The sequence below is a fragment of the Dermacentor albipictus genome, chromosome 10 (assembly GCF_038994185.2).
Source record: "Dermacentor albipictus isolate Rhodes 1998 colony chromosome 10, USDA_Dalb.pri_finalv2, whole genome shotgun sequence".
NCBI lineage: Eukaryota > Metazoa > Arthropoda > Arachnida > Ixodida > Ixodidae > Dermacentor > Dermacentor albipictus.
In genome coordinates, this window is record NC_091830.1 from 58,686,084 (window position 1) to 58,701,663 (window position 15,580).

The window sequence follows — 15,580 nt, forward strand, 5'->3', positions numbered from 1 at the left end:
GTACAATATAGTGATCACGGTTTTATTGAAGTAAGATCAAATAGAGATAGACAAAATGCTAGACTGCAATAGGTGTGTATATAAAACCCCATTAGCTCAAGCAGGCTAGGTGACCATTTGTCGAAGCCCCATTTCGAAGGCAATGCGAGCAAAAATCATCATCACCATGATAATCATGATCGCGTGAATGCAGATACTGACTGAACTATAATATTTTTCTAATTTTTCTTGGATAATCTGTCTGGCAGCTCTGCTGTATCGCTCCAATCTGTCGCACTATACACAATAGCCGATGACGATTCTGTCATCATACCGTGTTGGTGAAGCAGCGCACTGACCAGGACAAGGCGGAGACGCACAATACACGACACTCTTGTGTGTCTCCGCCTCATCCTGGTCAAGGCGCTGCTTCACCAACGTGGTACGATTATTAATCGCCAGCTCGCCCATCTTTCCACATTACTGGACGATTCCGTGCTAGCGGGAATCGCGCTCTCACCTGCTCCTTGGGCGTGCAGCGGAACTCCCGGGTCTTCTTGGCAGCTACGGATGAGGGCAGGTCCGACTGCTTGATCTCGATGTACCGTCTCAGTTGGTCCTGGAAAATGAAGCCCAGGCGCAAATTACGAAAGCTGATAGCGGCAAAGGCGGGCTCTGACTCAACGAATGAGGGGCGTCTCAACTCAAATTTTACTACATGCGCCTCTTTTTGATTCAACAATGGGAGTGAACATACTAAAATTCCCCTAAAACAGGTTCTCATAACAGAGCCTGCTCTATGTCGGGTGCTTGAATTCGCTGCCAGAAGAGCTGCGAATGATCTGAGCTATGGAGGAGAAGGAGGAGGAGGAAAAAGGAAGGAAGGAAAGGTAGGGAGGTCAACCAGACGCATGTCCGATTTGCTGCCCTACACAGGGGAAAAGGTTTAAGGGATATTATATAGTGCCTAAATATATTTTTCTCATATTCTTTGATTCTTTTGGCTGCCCCCTCTTCTTGTCCTGTAATCCATAACCCTTTGCACTCTGGCGGCCGCCATTTAGGCGTCACTCATTCTAGCTACAAATTGCTTCCTTAGGCACTTTAATACAAAAAAAATATATTACTACTGCTATACAATAAAAACGCTAGAACTCCTGCTCAAACTCCTATGAAATCCGCCATATGAAATATCTCGCAGGAAATTTTAGCATTTCAGTATGTCGAAGAATTAAGCATGTTGGAGAGGGTCGACGGCGGACCTGCCACATATCTGTGACATACGTTGCACGTGCAAAACCGCAGTCGTACACCGCGTAAATGCTTTAGAAAGGCACACACAAATTATTTTTGGAGGCTAACAAAATGGTCTTAAATTCGTGCTCTTGATTTAGCCGGGTGGCCCAAAAACACGACCAAAAACATATGGGCACAAATTTTAGCAGCCAATCTTTTTTTTCTTTTTTGAGCGTATGCACCGACTCACCGACTGCAGGTTTCCGACGTAGTCGTCGGAGAAGCAAACGATGGCCTCCACTCGGTGTCTGAGCTGCAGGTCGCACAGGTGGTGCAAGATGAGGCACACCTGCAGTTTGACGCCCTCGGCGATCTGCATGTCAATGAGGCCCAGTGGGACGCCCCCATTTCCGCCTCCGCCGCCGTCACTTCCGGTCACCGCGGCTGGAGCACCGATCCCCGCTGCATACGAATATTGTTGTCAGCTCACTTAATTATGTGCACACGGGATACATGTGCCACAGTGCCACGAATCTCCCGAGTGCTCTCATTTAAGGAAGCCTCTTTATATGTGACGGGCGCCAGCGCAGTCACAACTTCATAATTTCTTTATATCATTCCACCTGATGCTCTACCATTTATTACCTCAATTATAACCAACGAGGGCAAATTGGCTCGGATGCGTTCCTTCCTGTCAGATTGCTGATGTAGTTGTGAGAACAGTGAGAGTAATATCAAAGAAACAAGAAAAATAATAATGAGACAGAACGCACTGTAAGATCGAACACACTAATTCACCGAGAAGCAGTGACGCACAAAGAGGAAAACAGTGCCCTGCATTGCTAAGCAACAAACATGAATTATAGTTTTACGCAACCTGCACCCGGCGTGCAAATTTCCCTTCCTTCCTATCTCCTCCTTCCACTCTGTTTCTCTTTTTATCCCCCTTAACCCATCCCCTTGTGCAGTGTAGCCAACCGGAACTACCTCTGGTTAACCTTTCTGCCTTTCTCTGCATTATTTTCTCTCTCTCTCTCTCATTTCGATTTTTAGGTGAGGCGGAATGATGCACGCTCCCAAAGAATCAAAATTTAAATGTGCGGTGCACCAGCTACCTGCAGTTTAGCTGCGTCGGGCACCCGTAAGTGAAGCTCGCGATTCGTGTAGGTGGGAATGCGTGTTTCACAACTGGTCTGGGGAAATGATGCTTTCATCACAAGTCACTCACGCCTGCTTCGAAGAATGCTTAAGTGACGATTAAACACACTTCAGAGTTTTCGGTATTAAATAAAAAAAATCAACGCTGCCCAAGCTGAATAAATTTCTGGTGGCTTCCAAATGGAAAATATGGAGAAAGCTTTAGTTATCCTTGACTGAAGGTAAAGTTTAGAACGTTGCGGCATTTAAAAGTTTGGAGGTGTTGCACGGATATAGCTCAACAATACGTTCCCCATTACAAAGGGACTACTTGACAGGTCACATCTCGACAGGTCAGAATATGGGGGCGCTGTGAAGGTCACGTAAAGCAGAAGCAAGATATCGTGCCGAGATAAAATCCCGCTGTAATATGTGTGACAAATACTGATTGCAACTATTAGAACCAGCTTAGTATTCTCAAAATACAAGCTCGAATGAGCTTTGTTGAGACTTGATACTGCTGCCGCAGCTTTCGGGAAAGACCATTCGGAGATAGCACGAGTGTAGGATGAAGAAAACCCTAAATGTAACGTAGACAAACAAAATAAGTTATGTTACTAACCTTTACCAGGCTGGAAGGTGCCAGGGTCGAGGAGGTATAGGAGCCACTGTAAATCGTCGTCGTTCATCAGTCCAACCAGCAGCAGCTTGTCAGCGAGCTTGAGCAGGGGCCTACATTGAAGTAATTTGGTATGTTGTGGCCGTCAAATGCTTAATAATCATGTATCTTTGTTCTGCGGCTTGTCGAGACACCAAAGGGTATGACCTTTTAAGGAAACAAGAGCAGCTTGTGTCTCATACCCCCCCCCCCCCCCCCCCCCCCCCGCTATTTAGCGGGAGAGCCGTGTGGACCATCTATTTCTGCAGTACCTAACTAGGAACGCGAGCTGTTCGCTGAAATCCTTGGTCAGCAGCCCCGCCCATTTATACGTTGCGCAAAATAATCTGGCAAGACTATATGGGGTTCTACTGTTGGAACGCAACATTAGCGGGTTTGGCTCTGGCCGCGAAAGCTTTAGTCAGATTTGTGTGGTGTGCCAGAATACCAGCAATAACAACAAAAACCGCAAAGCTGTGGTTCAAATTAATCAGGAGCTTCCTTGGAGCAACATCTGAAGGGGCAACCCAATAGCTCGGCTCTAAGGTTTTTCTCTTTAAATACTGCACATTTAAGAGAAAATTGAACAGCGAGTCGCCTGTTTTTTCTCTCTCTCAGGTCAGCTACATATACAGGTGCTAGAAGCATGCGTGTGGCGTGCTAAATGAAACCACATAAAGCCTGAAGGCTCAGGTTGCTTAGTACGCACTACAAAAAACTGTGTAGGGGCTTAGGAGACGCACATACACACACAGAGTGAATTATTATTCAAACTAAATTAAACTCTGTTTGAATTGCAATGCAGTTTCGCACTTATACGTGAGGCAATTGATTTGCAATCCCCATAATTCAGCCCTTAGCTATCCGAGTATGTTAAGAGATTGTTTTTACGCTTGAGTATATATCGTGCAACGGCGCACTTAAGCTGCCCAGTATTACAGCGATATATCTACGAAGGACGCGAGGGTGTTACTGGCGTTTTGAGTTGTTGCATGGGTGGCCAGACCCTGCCTACTGAAGTTTATAGGCCAACAGGTCTTCGCACTTGCATTCTTGGTGAGGCCAACTTAAGCGTGTCGAGAGCCACTCACACGAACAGGTTCTCGTTGCTACCGCCGATGGGGTCACGGTTGGGGCGACTGTCCTTCTTCACAGCGTCGGCCAGTGCTTCAATGACGAACTGCTTGAGGGTGTCGACGGGGAAGTAAGGAGTGCTGAGGTCTGCGATTGACTCCACTTTCTCCCTGCGTATGCAGCAATTCAAGATCAAGGCCCTATTCTTTAACGTAATACGGGGGAAATATTTCGTTAAACGCTAAACGACATGGAACACATTGCCGACGAATTATATGCGTAGCGTACTTACTCACTGATTTTTCATTTGGACTACACTAGCATTTTGTACTGGACAGGGGAAAAGGAACACGCGGAGACAAAACTGAAGTGCGCACAAAAGATTTATTTTGGAGAAGCCACGTACGTTCACACACGATCCTTCTAACATTCTGTCTAAATAAATATATTTCTGTTTTGTCATTACACAAGGGTAAGGGGCAACAGCAAAGTAAAATATTTTTTCTTTCTCTCGGAATCAAGAAAGACTGCGCTTTGGACATCTGTAGCCCCTTTTCACCGGGATATATACTTTCTCCTATTTGCCCGAGCGTCGAGCGCCTGCGTCAGTTGCGAGAGACACATCTGGGCACTATCGCTTCTCGAAATAGTACTAAAGTACTATGTAGGAAAACGGTGTGTCCCTATAGCCTAGCTGCACTATGTACACGGCAGCGCATAAACATCCGGGAATAAGTTCTCTTTGCGTGCGTTTTCTGAGCTGAAACAGCGCAAAATAACTGGACGTGAGAAAGAGACGGACGACGTCCAGTTGTTTAGCGCTGTTTCCGTTCCAGTCATGAACCAACCAGCCCCAAATGCGCATGCTTCTTCTTTCGTCTTTCGCGGCGTCGAGCGAGCTTGTTGTGGCTCTCCGGATTTCGGGATCTTTGACAGGTAACAAATGACACTGAAACTGTTAATGGAAAGGCGCCTGCTCTTTACCGTCGGCGCCTATATCGCGGTTGACCCGCACAGCACCTACGATGCTTACGGGGAGAGTAATGATCGAGTCATGTGATGAGTGGTCAGTGCATACGCCTGTCACGCAATTTGGCTTTACGATATAACCCTGTTGCCGTAAAGATGGGAATGCACTTCTGTTTTTTGGAGAAAAAAACTGCACAGCAAAACTTTCTATGCAATAAAACATTGCCTTAAAACACAGGCCCACGAAGAGGCTTATTGCCATTCTGTACAACTTAACGTCACTAATTCTTTAGCTTCAGTTCAAAAAAAAAAAAATCCCTTAATTTTATTGAGCAGTCTATTGAGTTCATATTGACATTCTATTGAGTTCATAAAAAATAATTTCCAGACTTTGATATACTAGAACTGAGCTGTAATCAGTGCCGGCATATTAATTTGGAGTTCGCTTTAATAAGAGTAGATGGTACTGTTTACTGTGATTTCAATGTACCATGTTACTGATAGCTTGCTACATTCTCGTTATGCAATGCTACGAGACTCCTGAGCATGTGCCGCACCGTGTTTCCCAGTCAAAAGTTTGCAAGCACTAATTTTTGTAATACATTGCTAATATTGGATATTTAAATTGATGTTTTTTATGCTTGATTCGATTCGATATTTGATTCAACATAAAATAATCGGTATCCGAACGCCCCTGCTTACACGTGGAGTCGAGTACAATATGCGCTAAGTGCTTACTACTGCAAAACAAGTTCTCATCACACTCGTTTGATCTTTGTCTGCGCTGGATGTTCCATGGCTTGCGCGTTATTCGGAACAAGGAAATGCAAACTGACATTCGCGACCAACGCATTCTTCTGAGTTTAGCGCGAACTCAGCGGCATCATGTGTTCTTGCTGCTGAAGTAAGGTGAGTGCGAATACGGTACGTATGACACACTTGATAGATACACATGATGAAGGCGAGCTAGCACATGTAGTTCGCTATCGCTGCGTTCACTTCAACCCGTGCCACCTTGCGAACGAGAAGTAGGTGTGTTCGCTCCTTACCTCGTCTCTGAGAAAGACATCTCTGGCCGTATGGAGACGCACTCCAGGGTGCAGAAAGAATGCGCCGTGCATGAGTCTTCGTACAACCCTCGGATGTCGGGACCAAGGGGCACGATGAACTCGTTTTGCGTCAAGCTCCTGCAAAGCGGTAAAGCAGTCTAGATGCTTCCGAGTACGACGTAGGTGCCTTCGGGTTCAATGTTCATTCGAGGCCGCTTCCTTAAGGGACCCTTCCACAAGTGTGGCCATTGAAAACAAGCAGTGACGCGGCATAGAGCGCTCGCGGTTACGTTGCAATTTAGGCGAGTTTTAGAAATAAAACATTCAATCGTCCTTGCGTATCCAAAGCCCACGATCTGCTTGCGTGCCTTTGCACTTCTTTCGTGCTCTTTTGTACACCATTTCTTACGTTCCTTTGTATGACCGGTGGTTTGTGTTCCTTATAACTCTGGTGTGCTAAACCTAAAACGTGCTATTATTGCGAGTTGCTGAAAGTCCGCACAAAATCCCACGTGCCCTTCCCGGAGGAGCCGCATGCCTTTTCCACCAGCAGAGATGGCGTCACAGGCATAGCGCTACCACGTCACAGACATATAGTCAACGGACAGCAGCAGCACAGACAACTCGGCGATTCCCGTGAAACTCGGAACGCTCAAAACGACCATCGGTTTTGACAAAGGAGACAGATGCAATAACATAAACACCACATGAGGCCTGAATTCCGGTATAGAAAGCAGGAGAGTTGTGTGCCGATGGGTGCAGGTAGACGCAATGAGAGGAGAGCTTACGCTGTAGGAATGTGAGCTACCTCCTTGCACTATGGCATCGCAACATTTCATTCGCTTCTATCCCGGCTATTACAAAAACATATTTAATAATTATTGTCGTAGAAGGCTCCCTGAATGTCTCTTTAGAATTTCTAATGTGTAAAGAAAATTTTTGTTGGGGCCTAGCAAGAAGAGGCACCTCTTGTACAGCGTAAAACTAAAGGATGGAAGCGCACAACTGTCAGACGGCGGATGTAGTGACATCGAGCGTCCGTGGTGGTGATTATTGTAGCGAAAATTATTTGACCGTCTAGATCGATCTACACCTTGGCTGGACCTGTCTTTATACTGGTAGTTCGATGAGAAGAACAGCGACCATGCAGAGTCCCTCTTCAGAAGCATGTTAGATCTTCAGCAAGAGCAGCCTTTTCAGCAAGTCGCTGGCATGATCACCGAACAATACGTGAGAGTATGGGAACTGATGAAAACGTCGATTTATGCACATGTTTCACTTTACACGCGACTTCCAGTTTCTAAGAGGTACTGTGCTGCATGGTGTCAAAGTCCTGACCGAAGGAATGACTGACTAATGCGATGCGATGAATGAGTTTGCAAACGAGGACAGCAGCTCATCCATACCAGTGAAAAGCGCGTCGATCTGGCCTTTACGCCGTACTTGTGCAAAGTTTCACACATTTTTAAAATAATGTAACCCATTTATATCGCCAACTGTTTCGAGGAATTGATGCTAAAGCAAGCTTACAGCAGATGAGTGTACCTACCTGGCGTATGCGTGGAACTCAAGGTGTAGAGAGATAAGAAGGTCGGTGAAGCCCGTTCTCAGTGGTCCCGAAAGATACTCGCTCTGTATGGCGTACATGAGCTGCTTTTCGTCCACGTGCGAGCAAATCATGTGCGCTGCTCTGTGGTTGCCCTGGAAACACAGCGCCCCGTACAGAGAGAGGGTGTGCGCGTGGAAGCTGCAAGCGGGAGAAAGACAGCAAAAATGAACATAATGAGAGAAACCTGTAGTATAGTACAACCTGTAGCACATTCACAGCCACAGATGCAGCCTCAATGACCCAAAAAATTTTCCTCTCGCTTTCGTCTCAAACCCGTTTACTGCCATTTTACACCCGCCGCGGTGGCTTATAGAGGCTGTAGTGTTGCGGTGCTAAGCACGAATTCGCAGCATCAAATCCCGACCGCGGCGGCCACATTTTGATTTGAGACGAAATGCAAAAACTCCTGTGTCCCGTGCATTGGGGGCACGTAAAAGATCCCCTTGTGCTCAAGTTTAATCCGGAGTCCTCCACTACGGCATGCCTCATAATCAAGTTGTGGTTCTGACACGGAGAATCCTAGAATTCCATTCAATTGAATTTAAAACGTTGAGAGTTCGGTCATCCGAAGTGCCAGGACACCCGACGTTCTCTCTTGTAGGCACAAGTATAGAATTCGAGCGCAGTTTCTACTGCCGCGGCCTGAAGCTTACGGGCACGGCAGGGAACGCGGAAATGCAACTGCGTTGTGCTGTTTTACGCTGCGGCAGCGTGACAACGTAAGACATGCGAAAGTGTAATTGCCGGCCAAGCAGTCTAGGTCAACCCCCTCTTTTGCACTCCCTCATGGAATATCGCCAAGGATCACAGCTGCTGATGAATGTTTATTTGAGTCTCCTCCTTAGAACGTCATTTCCTCTCCCTTCCCCCTAAGATGTTAACTACTAGAGGGGAGGTCAAATTCATATGTGATAAAATAAACATTTTTGCCCCCACCCCCATCTATTCTTTTGCATATTAAAGGGCACGACACGTAAAGAAACAGAAACACATGCAAGCTATAATCTCTTTTTTTTTCAATTTCATCGCTTTGTCTCCACCGATAATATTGAGATCTGTTTTAAACATCTCGAAGTGTAGGTAACGAAGCGATTATACAGCTGGTGCTAGCAACAAGCTAATTCGACGTGGCCCCACTCCATTTTTTTTTTTATTTCTCGCCCTCAACGGGGGACAACGCGTACTTGAGCAGGCGCTCGTTCTCGATGAGCTCGAGGACGTCGATGCAGCGGTGCTCCTCGGGTATGTGGAGGGCCAGCATGGAGAGCGGGTCTTCGCACAGCATACTCCATCCGCGCACCTCGGACAGCCGCAGGGCGTGCGGGCGAAGGTTCACGTTGGGCACGCGGGCCCACACATACGGCTGCAGGCATTGGACCTGCAGATCGCGGAGGAGGCCCGGTTGGGTCGCGTAAAAAGACAGCGAGGGAGCAAACTATATATAATCAGCCAGAAATACTATATATATATATATATATATATATATATATATATATATATATATATATATATATATATATAACTTGAGTGGTGCTGCAAGGTAAACAGAACAAGTGTTTAATTTCAACAGTTTCCACCGGTGGACCGATCTTCATCAGGGTTTACAAGAAAATGCCACTTCGGCGCTGATAGTGAAGACACCAGACCGGGTGCCCGGTCGTTCTCAGATATATCAAACTGAAAAGGACAGTTGTGACAACCACTGGCGTTTTTTTTTCAAACAGCATTTGGCACGCAAACTACAGCAGAAGAAACTAAAAGAAATGGTCATGTAAGATTAAGATGGCACACAAGCGTCGTTCTTAAGGTATAGGGCGGATGGAAATTTTGTTGTTTCAGTACGTGAACGAAATCAAGCCGTAAAAGATCTTTGGATAAGGGTATTCACAAAAAGAAACTAAAATACACAGAATAAATTTGGCAAAAAATAAAAGAACGCGCCCTGATAGAAGCCTTTAGTAAGACATTTAACTTTTCATGATTTCCGCTGCCAGTGAGTGCCAGTGAGGGGAACGGTCTGTAGATAAGGTGCATCCCTGCACAAACATGGTACTGACGAGGCAGAGCTTAGCGCTCGAGACACAGCCGAGTTCTTCACGCTGTCTTTTCTTTTGATATCCCGCGACTACCTTGAGCAAGTATAACTTCAACTTTAGAACTATATGGGGCGCCTGCTGTACTCTCTGCGCATGCGCGGCTAACCTTGAGCCTGGGAGGCAGCTGCGGCGTCAGGTGCTTGCTCGTCGTGTGCAAGAGGGCGGCCGACAGCGGCAGCGTGGTGGGCGTACGGCCCAGCTCGAACTGCAGCACCTCTTTGCTGGTCGCCTCGAAGAACACCGCCGGGAACAGCTTGGTGCCCGGCTCCATCTGCGGCACGATGCGCAGGACGCACAGGTCGCGTTTACTGCGGTGCGCAGTGCAAAGATTCGCGTGGAGTCTGAGATAGAACTACGCCCCCGCCTATACAACAAACTGCTTGCGGGAAATGCGAAGTCTCATTTGAATTTGGGCACACCAATCTGTAATTCTTAAAGACTTTACAGCATTAAAAAAAAAAAAATAGATGCATCCTGTGACAGACAGCGCGATCGCGCCTCGTGAGGTTGATCGTGCGTTTAACAGGGTTTAACTTCTCAGAGCATCACATGGGTCATGGGAAACTGTTGCGGAAGGCTATGAATCAATATCGAAAAATTACGGTTCCTTAAAGCGTTCTCGCGGTTGCCTCCAATGAGATGAGCCCAGCAATCAAGCCCTCGGTCCTCGTGCTCAGTTGCTGGCAGAATTGCGTAACCGCTGAGTCACCCTGGCTGATTGCGCCTGATGAAGTTTATGGCGTGAATAGGACGATGTTACTTAAGCGGCAAATTGCAATATTCACTGAATGAATAGTCACACCACAGGTCGGTAAAATGAACTGAATTAAGTGAGGTTAACTCATAAAATATATATTTCGCCTAATGCCCCCCTCACAAAAACTCACTTACCAAAATTCGACTAAGCCAGGTTAAATCAAGCTCATGCTCACAACCCTACGACCTGCTCGAACTCAGATTCACGGACAAGTCTGAGTCTGAGTGAATCGACTCAAGAGTGAGTTTGCCAACCTATAGAACTAGCAAACGCCGTTCAGGTACCGTTCTCGACTATTCTCTTTGCAGGGTTCATGCCAAAACTGTGCAGTTGGACTACAATCCAGTCATACCAATTCAATTGAAAACACCGTAGCTAGAGTACCAGTTTTGGCGCACAAATCCACAAGATGTCATAAAAAAATTCAATAATCTTTTAATTAGTGCACATCCAAGAAGCCTCCCCCATGAACAGCTGAAGAAAATATCCGCTTGTAACGCTAATGTAATGTAACGTTGTAGTAATGATTAACAAACTGACAGTACCAGAACTGCGAGTCACTAATCTAAGTCTTTATTGGGCGAACTTGTGCGCACTAGGTACACTATGTATACGTTTCTCAGGAATTGAAAAGCGCACGTACATGGGTAAGCCTGTATTCTGGAAAACAACTCCTTAGTATTTAGAAGCTCATATTAGCTGACGTTTAGCAGAAAATTGAGAAAACTATTCTTTTAGTTACCAATATCATGATAAGGTGTCGATAAGGCACATTTCTCCCGTAAAGTAAAAGAAATGTTGAAGTTATCACCACTTGGATATTAATTAGGCGTTTCATCTAAAACGTGACCAACCTGCACAACTATCGTCCGCGACCACTGAACAGAAGGCTGTGTATATAGGGCATGCATGAAGATAATGCTTCATCAATTTGGAAAAAAAAAGAAACTAAAGGTGATATATGGATGGACTTACCTTGAAGCGCTGCCTAGTCATGTGGCCATCAGCGCTGAACGTGATCATACCAGTGGCCACGTCAATGTGGCAACCCACGTACATGCCCTGAGAGAAGGCGAAGAACGGATGTAGGTATCAGAATAAGGAAGTCACTGTGTCCTTAGAATCTGATTCGGCATGTGACAACACAGAGAAGCACTACTTACAAGCAAGACTACGGGTTAGACTACAGATCAGACCAAGCTACAAATCAGGAAGCGATAAGAAGAGAACAGATTAAGAACCGTGGCGGACTAGGCAAAGGGAGCTTCTCTAAAGAAAAAGAAAGAGAGAGAAAAAGAGAGAGAAAAAGAGCAGCACTCCGATTGCGTACCTGATTGGCAGAACGGCCTGCCGTGTCGCCCTGGCTAATCTCAGCGGCCAATTGCCCCGCACACACCATGTAGCAGTTCTGGCGTTCTAAGCTGCAAGAAGAGAAGGCCGCGTCACGTGAGAGATCGCATGAATGGAGCAAACAGAAGTCCTCCTACTATTTTGGGTATGCTAGTTACAGTCTCGAATACTTCGAGATTTCGAGAAGCATTATGAGAAGTACGAAGTTGCAGCACAGAAAGGCTACTTCAAGGTTGAAGTATTCAATCTCAGGTCTCTTTAAGCGGTGAGTGGAGTACGTAGGCGGAACATGGCGGTGACAGCGTAATAGATGCGACAAAAGCATGCCCCATGCTCCATCAACGTGATTCGAAATTGCCTTCATCGTTGAACTTTTGTACGACAATGCAACGTTTCATTAGATTCGATTGCATGAACTCGACAAGAGCGGGTCGAGTCGGAGGTTGAGATTACGGGCCCAACCCCACCGCGTTTATATTCATCTTGCCAAGGTCATTTGGTGGGTCAACCAACCCATTGCAGGCGGGTTGAGTGAACGCACATCGACGATCACTCAGTTCGACCCGCTAGCGTTTACTTGAATCAGACAACCAGAAGCCTGCACGACAAGCCGACTCGGTTTGACTTTATCGGGTTCATGTAAATGTATAGCTATATTAACTACGTGGCACTATGCGTGTCGGGTAATCGGAAGTCTAAAACCCGCCAAGTGTGACAGAGAAAGAGAGGAGGCTTGCGCAGTGTGCATTGCCATCAGTTCCATAACCTTCTCAATCTTCTGGAGTCGAGCCCATCTCGTTATTAACCTATAATTGGCTAACGAGACACACAGCTTTCCCTACATGACACGGAGTCACTGATGCTGCGCATAAACGCTGTCTTGAAAATCAAGCATTCTTTTACAAGTTGCTCGGATTTGCACATATTTGCGAAGGATTCCTTTTTTTTTTACTTACACGTGGTGGACGAGACCATCCTCGCTGAGCCCGTGGAAAGCGACCTTTCGCACCTTGGAATTTCCGAAGGTGCGGTCGTAGAACTTGTACGCTGTCGTGACCCAGCCGACGTACACGTGGTTCGGGTCCTGGCCGGGGAACACCCGGAGGCCGAAGAAGTACTCGTCCACCAGCTCCAGCACCGACGTGTCCAGGTGGTCACCGCTCTCGTCGGTGGCCAGGGGTGGCGGGCCAGGCGTTATGGAGGGCCGGCGGAAGCTTCCGCTGCGGGGCAGGGTGGAAGTGCCGCCTCCGGTTCCACTTCCGGAACTCGTCGGCGAAGACAACGAGGTGGGTCTTTCGGGCACAGGTGGGCACAGGAGTTGGTTGCTGGGAGCTGCGAACGGGTTTGCCGGTATTTGCAAAGAATAAAATTGGACTACTTGAACGGCTCTGTGATGCAGGACAGCACAAGTTTATAGAGACTACAACCCACGCAGTTAAAGTCACGGTTATAGAAGATCACGGCTTTCGATCCTGCCTTATCGTCTCCTAATTGTTCTAAACAAGTTTCAACTAGCGGATGAAAATGTACGTGGTTTGTCAAATGATGGTTATACTGCAAATGCTGCGTTGAATGTTCTATGTATTGCTTTTAACGGACTTCGAATTGATAAGTCCCTTATATTGCATATGTTGGGGAAAGCGCTATGTTAGCATTGCTGTATTGTTGCCTTCTGTTGCTTTTGTTTTACCGGGCAATGGGGCTAGTCAAGTTCTGCCGTAACGCAGCTTTTATCCCACTTATGTTACATTTTGGTTTGTACCAGAGCAGCGAAATAAAATCAGTTCAAACGATATCAAATGTCAGAAATGAATGAAAAATAAACGTTACAGATTTGATTTGTGGGTAACGTGGAATGAAACATGGCATATTTGTTCATCTCTAAAACAACGTTAAAGAAAAGGCCGTACAGAACTACGCGGCAAACATTTCTTTAAACGCTTGATTACATGTACCGATCAAGAATGGCAAAACAATAGCGAAGAGAATGGCAGATCATGAGAAGTTTTATCCAGGAGTCAACGTTTCGAAATGTAATCGCCACAACAAAGACAGCTCCTTGACTACGTCATGAAGACTGATCGAAACGTTGAGTGCTGGATCAGGCTTCTTTTTTTTGTCTGGCCATTCTTGATCCCTGCTTGTAATCAAGCGTTTAAAGAAGGGGACAGAGTCTGCGTCACGACGAACACACGTCCCTTCTTCGAAACGTGGGCTCCTGGATGAGGCTTCTCTTGCTCGGCCATTGTTGAATTACTCGTCCCCATTTTCCCCTTCAATTTTGGATCAATATATGCAGTGTCGTTCATTACAAAGATCGGGTCAAGTGGGTAGCTTGTAGATGGAAACAAAATGGGTCGTGGCCGTCATCCATTTCCACACTCACCTGGCGACAGTCTATGGACGGATGGAGGTCGCACTGTGAGCAGTGGTGGGGACATGCTCTGTTGCTGACCCCCCTTCGAGGACGGGGGCGCTTGTCCCGAGGAAGGGGTTGTGGTGGCGGTGGCATCCTCCTTCTCCTCCTTCTTGCGGAAGAAGCGGAAAGGCGACTTGCCACGACGCTTGGTCTTGCCTGCGTGGTCGCGAGGAGAGGACGAGAACAGCATTGAAAACAACGAGCTTGCTTCGACAGAGGTGCTTACTGCACCTCAACTCTCATGCTCTGAACTCTCATGTCTGAACTCTCATGCTCGAAGTAAAGTTGCAGCATCTGCAGGCTCCAACATACAGCCTCCACGCATATCTCCTTGAAAAGGTAGAAGCTTGGGCGAGTTTGTGATTCAACATCGACATGTTTGCGCAGCGCAAAAGACGAGGACTGAAGGAAGAACATCACAAAGGCGCTGAGGCTTCTCTTGTTGTGCGCCTTTGTTGTGTTATTCCATCAGTTCTCGTCTTTGACGCCGTGCAAACATGTCTTCTTGAAGCTGATACAGAAAAAAGAGCGAAAGTGTAAGGGTTTTAGCCTGAATAGACTTGTAATGCGGGCTTGTTGGGGCGACGTCGTAAAATCATCCTAGTAGCCCGCACAACAAAACTCGGTCGCCAGTAAGACGCGACCATTTCTCCTTTTAGCTCAGTATTTCTCTCCCGCTCCGACTTGTATATTTCATATAGCTGCTCCTTCCTTCTGGTATGCACGAAACAATACTATTCCGATTTTATTTAATTCTGCCATGATATGAAACGACGAAACTGCAGATAGTGCAACCACTCATGACATATCGACCAACATAAAGATAACGCTGGAACTGACCAACAGCTCCTGTATACATCATTTGATGAAGCAATTTGCGAAAGATGTCACATTTTGTAGAATGCACCTGAAAGTTAAATTCCAGCAATGCAGAGAGAAGGGAAAGCTTACTCTCAGGTTCGGGTGTGACCGCTTTGGTTCGCTGACCGGCCTTGGGCTTCTGGCCTAGCCGGTTGAGCGCCTCCTCGCTCGAAGCTGCCCGCATCCGCTTGGGGTCCGGACGGGATCCGTCAGGAACCTGCGCATGCGTAGAGAGAGCGAGTGAGGAATGGGCTCTAAAGTGCCTGACAGTAGCCTCCTCCGGCGCTTTGTTCTGGTTGCAGCATTCTCATATGGCCGCCTGTCAGTGATTGTCGGGGGAACAGAGCGCGCACGCACACATACGTCATATGCAAGTACGCGCTAAC

General features: G+C 46.8%; 1 protein-coding gene across 6 annotated transcripts in view; it reads right to left on the bottom strand.

The window, feature by feature from the left end:
• RyR (Ryanodine receptor) overlaps positions 1-15,580 on the bottom strand; it is a 340,296-nt gene that overhangs the window by 151,317 nt on the left and 173,399 nt on the right. For all 6 annotated transcript variants that reach the window (XM_070526816.1, XM_070526813.1, XM_070526812.1 and 3 more), the window contains 13 exons: positions 15,285-15,411; positions 14,301-14,489; positions 12,871-13,246; positions 11,895-11,985; positions 11,540-11,626; positions 9,914-10,078; positions 8,896-9,089; positions 7,652-7,849; positions 6,103-6,240; positions 4,102-4,254; positions 2,975-3,084; positions 1,466-1,677; positions 500-598 (listed from right to left, as the gene is read on the bottom strand). In XM_070526816.1, coding sequence (XP_070382917.1) covers positions 500-598; positions 1,466-1,677; positions 2,975-3,084; positions 4,102-4,254; positions 6,103-6,240; positions 7,652-7,849; positions 8,896-9,089; positions 9,914-10,078; positions 11,540-11,626; positions 11,895-11,985; positions 12,871-13,246; positions 14,301-14,489; positions 15,285-15,411 — 2,139 coding nt within the window. The remainder of the gene's footprint in view (positions 1-499; positions 599-1,465; positions 1,678-2,974; positions 3,085-4,101; positions 4,255-6,102; positions 6,241-7,651; positions 7,850-8,895; positions 9,090-9,913; positions 10,079-11,539; positions 11,627-11,894; positions 11,986-12,870; positions 13,247-14,300; positions 14,490-15,284; positions 15,412-15,580) is intronic.